Here is an 18,008-nt window from a genome sequence, read left to right as displayed (position 1 = left end):
CTACTGCTGAGACTTTGTTTTGTGTGTCCATCCGTTATGGGACTTAAAGTCTGGGTCTTGGCATTGTCCCTGAGCTCTTTATCTCAAGGCTACTGCCCTACCACTTGGGCCACAGTGCCACTTCCAGTTTTCTAGTGGTTAAGTAGAGATAAGAGTCTCCCAGACTTTAGTGCCCAGGCTCGCTTTGAACCTTGACCCTCAGATCTCAGCCTCCTGAGTAGCTAGGATTACAGGCATGAGCCATTGTGCCCACCTGGCTAAAACTGCTAAAACTGGGGGGGGGGGGGTGTTTGTTTTTGTTTTTAAAGCCCAAGTATAAAAAAAAAACCTTTGTAAATAAAATCTTAACATTTAAGAAACAACCAAGCTTTGGGGCAAGGTGACTCACACCTGTAATCCTAGCTGAGATCTGAGGATCAAGGTTCAAAGCCAGCCCAGGCACAAAAGGAACTGAGACTCTTATCTTCAATTAACCTCTAGAAAACGAACAGGAAGTGGGGCTTGGCTCGAGGGTAGGGCAGTGTACTTGAGCTGAAGAGCTTAGGGACTGCACCCAGGCCAAGTTCAAGCGCCATAACCCACAAACAATGAAACAAACAAAAACTCCAAGCCTTGCCTAGCCTGCACGAAGTCTTGGGTTCGATTCCTCACTACCACCTACACAGAAAAAGCCAGAAGTGGTGTTGTGGCTCAAATAGTAGAACGCTATTTTTTTAGGGGGAGGGGGACAGCCCTGGGGACTGAACTGAAGACCTGAGCCCTATACTCAAGGCTTTCCTCAAGGCTAGTGCTCTACCACTTGAGCTACCGCACCACTTTTGGCTTTTTATATATGTGGTACCGAGGAATTGAACCTGGATCTTCGTACATGCTAGACAAGCATAGAGTGCTAGTCTTGAGAAAGCTCAAGGACAGTGCTCAGGCCCTGAGTTCAACCCCCAGGACTGGCAAAAAAAATTAAACTGAATTCAGTTTAACTTATAAAAATATATCTTTTCTTTTTATTTTTAATGCTAAGATGGAACCCAGGATCCTGGGTTAGGTACATTCTCCACTGGTAAGCCAGCTCCCAGCCCTTACCCTGGAGAAGTATATCTGATAGCCCACTATGCTATGTATGGATCTTATTTAGCCTCTCCACAGCTCACCTGCCTGTGCAGACCCACAGAAGAACCTATTCGAAATCATCGACTTACCAAGTATTCAAGAATCAAAGGTAAATGGAGAGCTTTGCCATAGAGTTCTCTAAAGCCATGCTCACGTAGAGGCCCTTCAGGCAGCAGGACTTTGAAGCTGCTACAGTGATCTTGATGGAACCTGTCTGTCCTAGCACATTGGTCCACGTGAAATTGCCACAGCACTTGAGCCCAAAATTGTCTGGAAATGAATCCAAGGGATAGCAGAAACACAGGACAAGGACACAACTGCGTTCATGAGCGCAAGAGAAGGAAGCCCCAGGAATTTGCCAGCCGTGTTAAGGGGAAGGTTTTAAGCTTTTCAAACAGGGCTGACACAGGACACCATCTCCTGCTGTGCAGCGGAGAATGGATTGGGAGGAAGCGATAGCAGGGAAGACGATTTTATTAGTCCAGGAACTGACTGCTGAAGCTTGGGTTGGAAAGTTGCCATGGCTACGAAGAGAAGCAGATGGGGTTTTGGTACATTTCAGATAATGAATCTACAGCATTTACTGAAGGTCTGACTGGTATATGGAAAGCAGCTACACTGAGGGGGATGTCCTTGTGACAAAGACAGGGAATTAGCTTTTGAGGGGAAGATTGAATTAATCCACCCCCTGCTATGCAGACATAGTAGATACTTACGGATACATACCAAAAAGAAACAGGTCTACCTAAGTCTACAGAGCGCTCATTGTCCTGAGTTGGATAGGGAGACATGACTTTTCCCACACTCTGATTTCGATGAACCTTCACCTCAGTAGGGGTCCTTCCTACCAGGAAGGAAATAACTCTATTCAAAGGGAATAATTTGAGGGAGGCTTATTTACCACAGGACTATTCACAAAGCATTGGGCAGGGAGTGGGGAAGCCACATAACCTGGATCTGGGAACCGCATGCTCTACACCATTCCAACGTCTATCTGACTGTGTTTTTAATTGGTGGATTTGTTTGTGCTGAGACCCTTCTCTCCTACAACACAATACAATGAGAAACAGTATATCAATCCAACTAGCAGTTGGTTCTGTGAGAATATAAAGAATAACCCAATGGGAAGAGTGACTAAAAACCCAAACCACCAATTGTCTTGAAATGAATAAATCCCAACACTGAAATATGAGGCATATGAGATAGCTAAGAAATACAAAACCTCCCATAAACAGAAATTATACAAAAAATAATTAGAATGACAGCAAAGGGGAGAACATCCCATATGCCCACTCAAGGAATGATAGTCAGTGTTCAAAGACATGAAAGAGGACGCATAAGCAATAGATGAAAACAAAGGGATGCAGACAGCTAACAAAAGTCAATGAGAATACAGATTAGAAGACTAAATAAATGGCAAGTAAGTGCAAATAAGAAATAATTAAACAGCAAAACAATTAAATGGGTAAAGGAAGATGCAGATAAACAAATAAATGGGGTAAAAGGTCATTGAAAGACCTGAAAGAGGGTCTCAGTGAAGACAGAAATCCTGGCAGTAGATGAAATAGAAGACAGGCACTGATGGCTCACATATGTAATCCTGGCTATTTGGGAGGCTGAGATCTGAGGATCATGGTTCAAAGCCGGCCAAGCAGCAAAGTCCCTGTGAGGCTACTATCTCCAATTAACCACTCAAAACCTGGAAACGAAACTGTGGCTCAAAGTGGTATAGTACCAGCCTTGGACAAAAAGAGCTCAGGGACAGCGTCTAGGCCCTGAGTTCAAGCCCCACGACCAACAAAATAAATAAATGAAAAGAAATAGAGTATGTCATGGCTTGATTATAAACTATACATAGAAAAAGCAGAAGAAGATTCAGAAAAAAAATCAATGAATGCTGGGAGTGTAGCTTAGTGGTAGATTGTTCACCTAGCATGTATGAAACCCTGGGTTCGATTCCTCAGTACCACCTACACAGGAAAAGCTGCAAGTGGTGCTGTGACTCAAGGGGCAGAGCACTTGAGCAGAAAGTGTCCAAGGACAGTTCTCAGGCATCTATCTTTGAGTTTAAGGTATCTATCTATGTCAATAGCTATACTATCTATGTCTATATATCTATCTATGTCTACAGACATAGATAGATAGGTATAGCTATTCCAAACATACAAATGATGGGCACAGATGAGGGTAAGGAGATGATAGCTAAAGGTACAGGAAATATATTTAACAGAGTAATAGAAAATGTCCTGGATCTTGAAAAAGAGAAAACCATGCACAAAAGGCTTTTAGAATACCCAATAGACCTAAATAAAGGCTCTCCATGACATATTGAAGCTAAAACAAGTTGGAGGAACAAGAAAAGTATACTGAAAGCTGCAAGAGAGAAAGACGTGCTATTGTAATAGGAAACCCATCAGAATAACAGCAGATTTCCCAACAGAAACCCTGAAAACAAGAAAGCCTGGACTGATGTATTTCAAGCACTGCAAGTTAGTAACTGCCAAGTCAGAATATTCAAAGGAAAAATTAAAATATTCCATGACTAACAAAAATTAAAACCATTTATCATACAAAGCTAGCACTATAGAAGATACTTAAAGACATTATGAACCCAGAAGATCAATGTAAACATGAATAAGAAGAGAAAACAAGTCCCAGCAGACAAGTCCTGACAGATGAGTCAATAAGCATAGGAAGAGTAGAAGAGAATTTAATCCAAGATTGAAGTAAAAATGGCAGGAACAACTACATACCTTTAATTTTATTTATTTTTTATTTTTTGCCAGTCCTGGGCCTGAGCACTGTCCTTGGGCTTTTCTCAAAGCTAACACTCTGCCACTTGAGCCACAGCACCACTTCCAGACTTATTCTATGTATGTGGTACCAAGGAATCGAACCTGGGTCTTCGTGCATACCAGGCAGGCCCTCTAACACTAGGCCAAACTCCTGGCCCCATACCTTTAATTTTAATATCCAATACTAAGGGTCTCTAGTCAAAAGGCATAGAACAGTACCTGGATGCCAGTGGCTCATGCCTATAATCCTAGCTACTCAGCAAGCTGAAGGTCTGAGACCTAAGGATTAAGGCTCCAACCTGGGCAGAAAAATACATGAGGGACTTTTCTCGAATTGGCCAGCAAAAAGCCATAAGTAGAGGTATGGCTTAAGTGGCAGAGTGTCAGCTGAGAGGAAAAAAGCTGTGAAAGATGTGAGGTTCTGAGTTCAAGCCCCAGGAAACAGAAATGATACAGAATGAAAATTTGTATCAAAAAGCAAGACTTGACCATCTGTTGTCTAGAAGAAATACATCCGTTCCACAAAAACAACATTGGTTTAGGGTGAAAGGTTGGAAAAAAGATCCTCCAAACAAATGGACCCCAAAGACAGGCAGGACTATCTTGCTCCTACCTGATAAAATAGACTTTAAACCCAAACTAGCCAGAAAAGACAAAGAAGGTCACCCAATCTTAATAAGTAGAATTTTCCGACAAGAGGACATAGCAATTGCTAGCATTTATGTGCCAAACGTTACATTCAACACCCGCCTGAATTCAAACCCCAGTACTGCTTCCCGAAAGACAGAGACTCTCAAGACTGTTGCCACTGTAATGTGGCATATTTCTTTATAGTAAATTTAAAAGAAAAAACAAGTGTGAATGCACGTACTAAGAAGTAGAGTACATGTTCATCTCATGGGCAGCACAGTAGCTTGTGTCAAGCAGCCCCAGGACAAACAGGAGACAACCCGTGTGCTAGGTCTTTGGGTAGCTCCAGCGTCTTGAGGCCATAAGGGCTTTGTGCTGAGAGTCAGGGAGCTGTGGAGAGGTTGGGGCTGAGGTGAGGACACACCCTTAAAGGAGCATCAACTGCCTACTTACCGGGTCCAGAGGTTTGGATCGAGCCCATGTCATCACTGTGGAAAGTAAAATAAATATTTTCCGCTTTTCAAAATGAGCAACTTCCTCGTTCATGGCTGGTGGATCAAAACGCAGAACAGTTATCAGAACTGTGTAGTATTTGGTTTGGAAATCTTGTGTACAGCCTACTGAAAGGGAGACCTGAAGTTCCTTCCAGAGACACAGAGCATCAGAGCCCCAGTGTCCCACTCCCACCAGCATTCTTCCGATTTGCACCCTTTCTGGATTCAGAAATGTAGCCTTTACTTAAAGAGAATATGATGATGACAACCATCACCCTCCATCACATTATCATCAGAAGAGGAGGGGAATGGACAGTAGACTGATTGGATTCCAGAAGTGTGAGCCAAAGTGAACACCCACAAGAGATAAAAGACATGTGAAAAGCTTATTCAGACTGTGCAGAGTCTGGGATTGGGGCTGGGGACTGACATGGCTAGCAGACTGTCCCATAATCTCTAGTCCTGTAACTCTCTCCTAGGACACCTTATTAACCCCAGCACATACACTCCTCCCGCAGGACGCCTCAGCTTAGCTGGATTTCTGCTTATCATTTTCTCCAATAAATCTTTGTCATTCACTTCTTCCTTTGTGTCTGTGAATGGTGATATTTTCCATTATCACTATTCTCCCAGTCTTCACCTCCCAGAGGCCTCATAGATGAGGCCTCCATTCAACAGATTAAAGTGTCTCTGACTATCTCAAAAGCATATAATCCAGTTAAAACCTTTCCTCCAAGATGGGCACCAGTGGATCACACCTGTTATCCTAGCTACTCTAGAGACTGAGATCTGAAGGTTGCAGTTCAAAGCCAGCCCGGGCACTAAAGTCTAAAGTCCAGTGAGACCTTATCTCCAACTAACCACCAGAAAACAGAAAGTGGCACTGTGACTTAAGTGGTAGAGCACTAGCCTTGAGCTGAAGAGCTCAGGGACAGCACCCAAGCCCAGAGTTCAAGCCCCACAACTGACAAAAAAACCCTTTCCTTCAAATACAGAACTGAATGTTCTTAGATATGTAAAGCTCTTCATCAGAATGAGCAAAAAAATAAGAAACATTCTGCATTGAAGACTTGTGAAAGAAACTGCAGTGACTGTCAAGGTTTATGGATGATTTATTTCACTGGAGGTCAGGGGGGTCACAGCAAGAAGTTCACAATTCAGGGACAACCATTTAGGCTATGTGTCTGTTTGTATCTCTATCTAGATTCCTGTGCTAGGAGTCAAATATGGGGCCAACACTGGTTACATAAGCGTCTGTGTCTGAACTACATCTTCTGTTCCACAGAAGCATTTTGGGTATTAAATTAAGAGTAGTTTAAAAGTTCCTTTGGGGAAGTAAGGCTGAGGTAGAAAGCAAATTCAGGGAATTATTTCTTCTATTGTGAGCCCTATTATGCTTTTTAATTTTCAAAACATGTCCAGATTGTATTTTAGAAAAAATTATTAAAAATTTAAAAGAAAATGAAAGGCATACACTAGAAGATAAATCAATTTTTAAAACCTGGTACAAAATGAGTGCTGGATAAACATGAGCTCTGATGATTACTTTATGTGGTGCAAATATATGCCAGCTGTAAATATTTGCTAAAGAATAACATGCAGAAAGCAGGCTACCAATAACTTTCCTTCCTAAAGATGAAGTATGTCTATAGTTTTAAAAAATCTGTGTTGCATCAAAGGTGCAGTGCCTATGTGCAGCTGATCATATATTAAATAATATTTATTGAAATGAACTTGGGGAAAGGGAAATAAGAGGTTATATTTCCCCTCTGCTGTTATCTTTTTTTGTGTGTTGTTCATTTATCTGTCTTTGGGAGTATAAGGGGAACACAGAAACGGAGAGACAAAGAGTCAACAAATGCAGCAGTAGTATTCACTGGACATTATGTTGAAAATGAACTCTACAACTCATGGGTGGGGACAGGAGGGAAAAACTGGGAGACATTGTCCAAAAAATAAGAAATATACTCATTACCTGACTTATGTAACTGTAACTCCTCTGTATATCAGCTCTATAAAAGCAATAAGAAAGTGCCAGTGGCTTACACCTGTAATCTCAGCTACTCAAGAGGCTGAAATCTGAGGGTTGCATTCAAAGCCAGCCTGCGAGGAAAGTCCATGAAAACTAGACTGAAAGTTCCAGAAAACTGGAAGTGGCACGGTGGCTCAAAAATGGTAGAGCTTGGCTAGGAGTTTGGCCTGGTGGTAAAGTGCTTGCCTAGCATGCACAAAACCTAGGTTCAATTCCTCGGTACCACATACACAGAAAAAAACCACAAGTGGTTCTGTGGCTCAAGTGGTAGAGCTCTAGCCTTGAGAAAGCCCAAGGACAGTGCTCAGGCCCTGAGTTCAAGCCAGGACTGGCAAAAAATAAATTTTAAAAATTATGTGTTCATGTTTTTTATTTGTGTTTCACTGAATGAGAATTGGGCACAGTATTCCACAGAAGTACTCTAATTTTCCAAGGGCCACTCCTCCTAATCCATAGGCATTATTCTTCTGTTATTATTTCATGACTATGTTCCAATCAGTTCTGAGGCTGCATTCCATTTCTCTGAACTTAAGCCAAAACATAGTTTTGCTGTTGATTGAATTTTAAAAACTACTGTTTTTATAAATAAAGTTTCATTGGAATGAAAGTTACTAGCAGGGTAGTTGACTCACAAAGTCAGGTGTATATTGAGTCCTTTATCAAAAAAAAAAAAAGAAAAGAAAAGATTCTGACCTCTGAACTTGTCTGCCTAAAATAAAAACACTGAAGACATTGAAATGAAGATTGGGGATCTGCCAGTGCACTCTCCTTTGTTCAGGCTTACATAGGAGATGAATTACAAAAGCAGCAAATTTCTAGACACCGATTTTTGTCTTAGGGCTCATTGTCATTTTCAAAGCTATTGGAAAAATGCAAGCATTCTCAGCTTGCCTGCCCTGCTTTTGGTCATCAGAGAACATTTGCTGCACTGGATCCCTGTCCTCCTGAAGGTAAATCTCTCTCTTGTGGGCCTTTCTCATGGGCCTAAGGCCACTCTGTTGTTCCTTACAGCTTCTGTGTGTGCCTTGGGTCTCTTGACTATAAGAGGGCAAGAGGTAAGGCTCTGCAATTCTCCTTACACCATCCCAGTGTTTTCCATACCCACCTCTGTAAGTAGAGACCCTGGAATGAGCCATGGTGGAATTCTGAATGGTATTGTATCCTTTGTTTTGATGATTGAAAATATTCCATTACATTCATCCAAATTTCCTAACAAGTACCTCACATACCAACTTTATTTCCAGCACTCAAGAGGCCAAAGCAAGAGGATCATGAATTTGAGGTGACTCAGCCACAGAGTGAGATCTTGTCTTCAAACAATACCATCATCATCATCATCATCATCATCATCATCATCATCATCATCATCAACAACAACAATAAGAGAAGAAACCCAGAAGCTGGGAGGTGGAAGCTCAAGCCTATAATCCTAACTAATCAAGAAGTTCAGATCTGAGGATCCACAATCCAAAACAACTCTGGGCAGAAAAGGATCTATCTTTCTATCTTGAATTAACCAGCAAAACTGCTTGACTGGAGATATGGCTCAAATGGTAGAGCACCAGGGATGGGCAAAAAATCTTAATGAAGGCTCAAGACCCTGAGTTCAATCCGCAGAACTGGCGCTAAAACAAATAAACAGAAATAAACCAGAAGTTTTTACACAGGCATATTCATTAGCACAGATTCATACTTAGGATATTTCTTGGATCAGTTTTTCTATGATTCTCAGGTAAAGTAGCTGTAAAAAAAATAGTGTCCTATTATAGGAGTGATGGCTCACTCCTGTAATCCTAACTACTCAGGAGGCTGAGATCTGAGGATTGAGGTTCAAAGCCAGTCCAGGCACTAAAGTCCATGAGACTCCAATTAACCACTAGAAAACCAGAAGTGGCACTGTGGCTTTATGGGTAAGGCCATGACCTTGAGCTGAAGAGCTCAAGGACAGCAACCAGGCCCAGAGTTCAAGCCCCATGACTGACCAATATATATATATATATATATATATATTTAGATAGATAGATAGATAGATATCCCTTGCTATTACAAAATGTCAGTAGAGTGTAGAGCTACAGTTTAGTGGTCGAACCTTGGCTAGCCCGATGAAGGCCTTCACATACACACACACACACACACACACACACATACACACACACACACACAGATAAGAACATGTCTCACTGACCAGAGACTGCCCATAAGGCTTCCTCCACTTGCTGCGAGTACTCCGTGATGTTGTAGATGGTGACATCACACTCCATGAGCCGCGCGAGCAGGTCTTCCCGAGAGATGCTCTGAAAAGAGAATTTGTCTTTTTTGGTACTGGGGATCGAACTCAGGATATTGTACTTGCTAGGCGAGCACTTTGTCATTGAGCCACATCTCAGCCCAAGGAATACTTTTTTAAGATTTGGAAACTTTTTTGGGAACCTATCCTGTGGCTTGAACTTAGAGCCTGGGCCCTGAGCCTGAGGGTCCTGAAGACTGCAGGCTTGAGTCACCAGTGCCCGGCAAGATATGGAAACTTGTAATGCTTAAAAATTTATAGGTCTCCCACTGGACAGAAGTAACTGGTGATAGTTGGATGTGGCATATGGCATGGATGCCAGATTTGTTGTTATTCCCCTGTTGTAATTCCCCAGAGCTCCCTCATCAGTTGTCTTAAAATAGAACCTTTTGCCAGGCACTGGTTTTCTCTATATCCTGTGTCACAATTTCTATCTATCTATCTATCTATCTATCTATCTATCTATCTATCTATTTATGTAATTTTGTTGTTATTAAGGTATTATACAGAGGGGTTACTATTTCATGTCAGGTAATGAATACAAGCCATGTTTTAGACAATGTTATCCCTTCCTCACTTTTTCCCAGCTTTCCCCTATCCACAATTTACATAGTTCACTTTCCACATAGTGTCTGCTGAGTATAGGAATGCATTTGTTCATTCTTCTCTCCAAGGCTACTGCCTTACCCCTTGAGTCACAGCCCCACTTCCCATTTACTAGAGGTTAATTGGAGATAAGAGTCTCACATTCTTTAGTGCCCGGGCTGGCTTTGAACCGAGATCCTCAGATCCGAGCCTCCAGAGTAGCTAGGATTACAGGCATGAGCCACCGCGCTTGGCTGAGAGGGGCCTTTAACCCATGTCTATGCTGGCAGAAGCCAGTGGGCCTTACCGAGTATGTCTCCACGGCAAAATCAGGCCTGGGGCTGTCGGGCTTGTATAAAGTGCCCACGATCTGGAAGGTGCCCTCCCTCTGTCTGAATGATAAGGCCTCCCGGGCACCTGACTTGGTATCATCTTCCTCCTCCTCCTCCTCTGTAATTTCTTCAAGCGAAGCCCCAGCAACACAGTTAGATAGAAACTACAAGAAAACAGAAAGTTTGCCCAGCATGAATGCCATGAATCATGAATGCCAGCAAGGGTTGCTAAGAACTTCTGCACAGAGAAAGAGAAACAAGGCCTAAAATTATTATTATCATTATTATTATTATTATTATTATAAACATGAATGCTGATGGAGGGCTTGCTGGGGCCATGGCCCCTTCCCACTCATTTAGCTTGATTTAATTCCCACAGTGGTAGAATGTAGGAGTACCATTCATTATGCTTTCCATTTTACAGACAGAACTTGGGCTCAGAGGGCCCCAACAACATGATTGGTAAGGAGCACTTCTGTGTAATAGCCAGAGACAGCTCCAGCAAAGATGGCTACATCATTCAATTGAAATACAGCAGTGTGGGCCGGGAGTCTGGCCTAGTGGTAGAATGCTTGCCTAGCAAGTATGAAGACCTGGGTTGATTCCACGGTACCACATAAATAGAAAAAGTCAGAAGTGGTGCTATGGCTCAATTGGTAGAGCTCTGGCCTTGAGAAAGCTCAAAGACAGTGCTCAGGCCCTGAGTTCACGCTCCAGGACCAACTGGCAAAAAAAAAAAAAAAAAAAAAAAAAAAAGTGCAGAAATGTAATTGCCTGCCTAGATAGTCTAAATTTCATCTTCTCCTTCTTTTCTTTCTTTCTTTCTTTCTTTCTTTCTTTCTTTCTTTCTTTCTTTTTTTCTTTCTTCTTCTTCGTCTTCTTCTCCTCCTCCTCCTCCTCCTTTTTCTTCCTCTTCTTCCTCATTGTCATCACCGTTGTGGGGCTTAAACTCTGGGCTTGGGCACTGTCTCTGAGCTTCTTTTGCTCAAGGCTAGCACTATATCACTTTGAGCTACAGTGTTTCTTCTGGTGGGTAGTTGGAGATAAGAGTGTCATAGACACAAAGCCCAAGATGGCTTTGGACCGTGATCCTCACATCTCAGCTTCCTAAGAAGCTAGACTTATAATCATGAACCACTAGCACCTGGCTTACATTTTTTGCCAGTCCTGGGACTTGAACTCAGGGCCTGAGCACTATCCTTGGACTCTCTCAAGGCTAGAGCTCTACCACTTGAGCCATACCACCACTTCCGGCTTTTTCTAAGCCAGTACTGAGGGTCTTATGCTCCTGCTTAGTTATTTTTCTCAAGGCTGGCACTTTACTACTTAAGCCACACCTCTACTTCCAGCCTTTTCTGGTTAACTGGAGATTAGTCTCTTGTGTTTTTCTGTGCTGGCTCTGATCCTTGATCTTCAGATCTTAGCCTCTTGAGAAGCTAGGATTACAGATGTGAGCCACTGGTGCCAGGGTAATACCCACATTATTATTTTAAAAAGTAGAATGAAAAAGATGAGATTAATTTTAATTTTAGGTTATTTTTTCTTCAGTGGTAGGAATCAAGTCCAGAGCCTGAACCTTTTTAATCTAGCATATCCAAAATAATACTAATTCAATGTGCTAACAGCATAAGAATTCTATTTTTTATGGAGGTCCTACATATGCCAGGCAAGTGCTCTACCACTGAGCCCCATCCTAAAGAGGTTATAAAGATGGTTATAGCAAGCTGGGTGCCAGTGGCTCATTCCGGTAATCCTAGCTACTCAGGAGGCTGAGATCTGAGGATCGCAGTTCAAAGCCAGCCCAGGCACTAAACTTCCTGACATTCTTTTTTTTTTTTTTGCCAGTCCTGGGCTTGAGCTCAGGGCCTGAGCACTGTCCTTGGACTTTCTCAAGGCTAGAGCTCTACCACTTGAGCCTCAGCACCACTTCTGGCTTTTTTCTATGTATGTGGTACCGAGGAATCGAACCCTACTCTTGGTGCATGCTAGGCAAGCACTTTAACCACTAGGCCAAACTCCCGGCCCCACTTCCTGACATACTTATCTCCAATTAACCACCAGAAAACTGGAAGTGGTGCTGTGGTTCAAGGAGTAGAGTGCTAGCCTTGAGCTGAAGAGCTCAGGAACACTGCCCAGGCCCAGTGTTCAAGCTCCATGACTGACCAAAAAACAACAACAACAAAAAAAGGCTTACTAGCTCTTTTGCATCATTTTTGGAAATGCTAAGTCTTTGAGGTTTAATGTGCATTTGGACTGGACGTATTTAAGTGCTCATGGCCACATGGGGCTAATGGTGACCACACTGAACAATAAAATAGAATTGGTTTTGTAAGAAATCACGTAACCAGAGGAACCCCATTTTTAGTAGTTAACCCAGTCCATAAAGAAGTTACCTCAGAAAAGAAGCCAGATGACAGGGGCAGCCTGACCAGGTAGAGACATCCCATCAGTAAGAAGCACTCAAGAATAAGAGCTCCTCCCCCTTCCCCCTTTGTCTGCCAGAGTAAGTAAAGCTGCTTCCCCTTTCCTTTGTCCATTAGGGCAGTGCGCCAAAACCATCCAAGATGATAGGTCAGTTCAAACAGCAACTCATGTATGACCCCACTGACCATACAGCTTTCCTATAGGTGTTGAGATTCTACTGCCACCTGTGTATAGCCAAGCCCAACCGCATGGCTGGTAACCTATAAAAGTAGCCTGTGAGATTAGGCATGGACTCCCCCCGCCCCCCCTCCCCCTGTCAGTATGGTTCTTCATTCTGGGCTCAGAATAAAGCTTTATTTAACCTTCATTTTTGAGTCAGGCTTGTTCCTTTTCCTTTGATCATGGACCCTTACAAGTAGGACTTGCACGTGAAATAATCCACTAAAAAAGCTCATGCATTTGAAGGGGTGATTTTTATCTGGTTGTACTATTTAGGGAAGTTCTAGAAATTTCTGGATGAAATAACCTACCTGGAGAAAGTAGCTCACTGAAGGCCAATAGCTTGTCTCTAGTCCTTTTCTGCCTGTCTCTTTCTGCTTCCTGTTCATCATGATGTCGACGTAGATGGACTCTCCACGTGTTCTATTGCTATAATGCTCTGCCTCTCCATGGGCCTCAGATCCACAGAGCCCAAGGTATGCACTGAGACCTCTGAAGCCATGAGGCAAAATATAATCCTTCCCGTCTTATATTGTTTATGTCAGTTAGTCACAGCAACTAACACAAGAACAAAGTTGGCCAAGATTTATTTTTTTATTTTACAGAAGCTATATTTAACAGTGACTTGTCCTGTGTTTAAGAACTTCATTCTCATCTGGGCTTGGTGGCTTACATCTGTAATCCTAGCTACTCAGGAGGCTGAGATCTGAAGATCAAGGACTTGAGACTCTTATCTCCAATTAACCTCTAGAAAATGGGAAGTGGGGCTTGGCTGTAGGGTAGGGCGGTGTCCTTGAGCTGAAGAGCTCAGGGACAGCACCCAGGCCCAGAGTTCAAGCCCCATGACCCACAAAAAAATGATTTCATTCTCACCAGGTGCCAGTGGCTCACATCTGCAATCCTATCTATTCAAGAGGCTAAGAACTAAGGATTGTGGCTTGAAGCCAGCCTGGGAAGAAAGGCCCCCATGAGATTCTTATCTCCAATTAAACACTCATAAATCAGAAGTGGAGCTGTGACTCAAAGTAATAGAGCACTAGCCTTGAGCAAAAGGGCTCAGGGACAGTGTCCATGCCTTAAGTTCACTTCACAACCAACAAAACCAAAAACAAGCCTGGCACCTGCGCCAGGCCCAATGGCTCACGCCTGCAATCCTAGCTACTCAGGAGTCTGACATCTGAGGATCACAGTTCAAATCCAGCCTGGGCACTAAAATCTGTGGGACTTTTTTTTTTGCCAGTCATGGGCTTGAGCTCAGGGCCTGAGCACTGTCCTTGGACTTTCTCAAGGCTAGCGCTCTACCACTTGAGCCTCAGCACCATTTCTGGCTTTTTTCTATATATGTGGTACCGAGGAATAGAACCCAGGTCTTGGTGCATGCTAGGGAAGCACTCTACCACTAGGCCAAACTCCCGGCCCCAATCTGTGGGACTTTTATCTCCAATTAACCACCAAAAAACTGGAAGTGGCACCGTGGTTCAAGGAGTAGCATGTAGTCTTGATCTGAAGTGCTCAGGGACAGCGCCCAGGCCCAGCATGCAAGCTTCATGACCAACCAAAACAAAAAACAAAAAAGGAGTTTTATCATCATAAATGTGACTAATTACTTATGTTAAACCTAAAAAAATGATTGCAACATCACCATACATTGGGAATAAACACAACAGAAACCACCAAAGCCCCAAAACCTAATATACAGTGATTCAAAAAAATTATCCAAAGTATCATGGAAGATCAATATCCATCTTTTTTTAAGTATTCATCTCTTATTGGGAGGTATTTCTCTCAAGAATATTACACATATATCACTTATATTTCAAGCATACATGTTCAATTTTGCTATCTCATTCCACAGAGGAGGAGACTGATACCTAGCAGTAAGCAAGTTGTCCAAAATCACAGGGTAGTGAACCACAACCACCAACAAAAGGACAAGGATGGCATAGTCCAGTAAGTATAACTGAAAATGAGAGGTACTTGTCATTTGTTATATGTTTCTTATTCCTGTGCCCACGTTGCTTTGTACAGATTGAGAACAGTTATCAAGAATTTATAAACTAGAGTTTGTGGTTAAACACTAAATACAAAATTATGTTATTATTAAAGATATTTCTGAGCTGGGCACTGGTGGCTTAGGGACAGGACCCAGGACCAAAATTCAAGCTCCATGACCCACAAAAAAATTTAAAAAATAGTGTAAAATATCTGATCACAGATCGAGTCAGACTCTCTTTTATCCCTCATTTCACATCTCAATTGCATTGCCTCCCTAGTTTACACACCTCAATGACTTTCCATTGGATTTAAAATATAAACCAAACTGCTGAGCAAGCCATGCAGCAGCCAGCCTCTGTGGCTCTGTACGTGACTCTGCTTCTGTGATTGATGCCATAATTATGGAGAGAATGCTGACTGTGTGTGTGAGAGTCACTGTTATGGAGAAGGGCCACTTGGTACTTATCCCTCAGGGACCTCTTCCTTCATTAAAAAATTTTTTTTTTGTCCAGTAAGCACAAAGTCCTGAGTTTAAACCCCAGTACTGCAAACAAAAATCATATTTTATGATTGCATGTCACAAAGACAATGTTTGACACTAAAATTTCATTTGTTTCCTTCTGATAAGAAATGGAATTAACATGCTTTTGTAGATTCCTGACAGTCTGGTGAACCCTGTGCGCAGTGCCAGCTGTGCCTCCTGCAGATCACCCTACAATTCCTGGTTCATGACAGAATGTCAGGTGTATGCCATCTTCCACGAGAGCTGTGCCACCAAGCTGTCATCTCCCATCAACCAGCATCACCTCATCCCCACTGTCCTTCACAGAAGGGAGATATGTCTACACAGGACATGCTGTGTTTATTCAAGCATCATGCTATCTGCGGGCAGGGTCATTGAAGAACAACTTATTTTTAATTTTTGCCAGTCCTGGGCTTGAGCTCAGGGCCTGAGCCCTGTCCTTGGACTTTCTCAAGGCTAGAGCTCTACCACTTGAGCCTCAGCACCATTTCTGGCTTTTTTTCTATGGATGTGGTACCCAGGAATCGAACCCCGGTCTTCATGCATGCTAGGCAAGCACTCTACCACTAGGCCAAACTCCCGGTCCCCACAACTTATTAATTATGAAGACTTCAGTGCCCCACATAGTATGCCATGAACGCACAAGTTCCCTCCTTCAGAGCTGAGAATATTTGATTTTCTTGGACAATCTTCAATATACTTTCTGTATGTAGCTGCTTCTCTCTCTCTCCCTCTCTCTCTAATATACATATATACATATATACACATATATATGACATCTGATATCTACCCATATCTGATTTATATATCTATCTATATATTTCTATATATGCAACCTCTCTTTATAGATACATACTCTTTATGCCTATCCTTTTGGGAAACAGAAAATAAGACTATTTTTTTTACTTTTCCAAGTGGCTGGAGGATCCTGTGTATTGAACCCAGTTGCCGTTATTGTTTTTAGAACTGTTTGATGCTCCTTTTCTGTTTGTGCTGAAAATTTGGAAGCAATGATGGGTGTTTTGAGTCTTTTCTAGTAAATGTTCATCATACACTCTTTATCATGTATAATTAGTATTATGTAAAATACATATTACCTATAAGTTATATGCCTAATGATTTTTTGGTCAGTATTGGGGCTTGAACTCAGGGCCTGTCCCTAAGCTTCTTTTGCTCAAAACTAGCGCTCTACCACTTGAACCACAATGTCACGTCCAAGGGCTTTGCATTGCTAGGCGAGCACTCTACCACTAGGCCACATTCATAGTCCCAACTAATGGATTTCAGATGGTAAGTCGGCTGGGCACTGGTGGCTCACACCTGTAATCAATCTTAGCTATTCAGGAGGCTGAGATCAGAGGATCAAAGCCAGCCCAGGCAGAATGTTCTGAGACTCTTATCTCCAATTAACCATCAGAAAACTGGAAATTGCACTGTAACTCAAGTGGTAGAGAGGTAGCTTTGAGCAAAAAGCTGAGAAACAGCACCCAAGTCCCAAGTTTAAGCCCCATGACCAAACCCACCCTGTTAAAAAAAAAGAGGGGGAAATCTGGGCACAGAGACAGAGGGAGAAACACCAAGAGAACAAGGGGATGGTGACTAGAGCAATGGGTCTATTTTTTTCTATCTTTCTCTTGTAGTCAAGATAGGTCGAGGATGGCTGGCAATTTCACAAAGCAGGAGACAATCATGAGAGATTCTCCTCTAGAGGCTCCAGGCAGAAAGCCACCCAGCTGTCACACTGGGTGTGTGGACTTCGCTTCTCAAGAACCTTGAGAGAATCAGTTCTGTCGTTTGGGCTACATCTGTCACTTTCCTAAGCGGTGTTGTCTTCTTTGCAGGTGTGATGGTCAGTCTGACCAGGTCTTTCCGGAGCACAGAACTGAGGTCAGTGAGCCGAACGATAGAACCAGAACTTCGTTTCCACCAGGGAATGATTGGAGTTGAAGGACCTGGGCCTTTTGATTACCGTGGTTCCCCAGGGCTAACCATGCCGGAAAGCTACATGAGACCCAGAGTGTAAACCCTGGCCTGGCACATCATAGACGTACCCCAGGTATGAGTGAGTGAAAAATGCTTTATGGACGACACGAAGACTGTTGCTGTCCCCTCGTGGCTCGCTCCAGATCCCTCCCCGCACTCTACGATCCTGGCAAGCCCGGGGCCTTTCTGGGCTGCGCTTTCAGCACATTTACAGGGTGGGAACGGGGGCTGCAAATCTCCAAGCACCTGGGCTTTCTTCCAGGTGGCAGGCCTTCCCAGGAGGGCTGTGGACTGGGGGTCCCGGAAGCATGGACGGTGCCCGGGCGTGGGACCTCCCGAGGGGAGGCCCCGCGGGGACGCGGCCCTGGGGACGCGACGTGGGGCCCCGGGATGGCAGGCAGGTTGGCGCCGGCCGCCGCCGCTCACCTTTCCAATGTTTTTGCTGCTGTAGGTGTCCAGCAGGTTTATAAACACTCTTTGGATCCGGAAAACTTTTTCGGACGGGTTAACACCTTCCTCTTCAGCCATGGTAGTAGCTGCGCTGGTGGCTGAGTTGAGAGTCCCGTTGCTAAGGAGACCAGCCTGAGCCCCGAGAGGCTGGG

At 43.2% G+C, this 18,008-nt stretch overlaps 1 protein-coding gene across 2 annotated transcripts in view; it reads right to left on the bottom strand.

The window, feature by feature from the left end:
• Positions 1 to 18,008, bottom strand: part of Ak7 (adenylate kinase 7) — a 63,985-nt gene extending 45,977 nt beyond the window's left edge. For both annotated transcript variants that reach the window (XM_090344795.1, XM_090344796.1), the window contains exons 1-4: positions 17,833 to 18,008; positions 10,238 to 10,426; positions 9,244 to 9,352; positions 4,986 to 5,080 (exon numbers count right to left, since the gene is read on the bottom strand). In XM_090344795.1, the coding sequence (XP_090200921.1) occupies positions 4,986 to 5,080; positions 9,244 to 9,352; positions 10,238 to 10,426; positions 17,833 to 17,934 (495 nt within the window). In that variant the 5' untranslated portion in view covers positions 17,935 to 18,008. The remainder of the gene's footprint in view (positions 1 to 4,985; positions 5,081 to 9,243; positions 9,353 to 10,237; positions 10,427 to 17,832) is intronic.

Source organism: Megascapheus bottae, chromosome 14 (genome assembly GCF_031878675.1).
Source record: "Megascapheus bottae isolate mThoBot1 chromosome 14, mThoBot2.hap1, whole genome shotgun sequence".
Classification (NCBI taxonomy): domain Eukaryota; kingdom Metazoa; phylum Chordata; class Mammalia; order Rodentia; family Geomyidae; genus Megascapheus; species Megascapheus bottae.
This window is presented reverse-complemented; position numbering and strand designations above follow the sequence as displayed.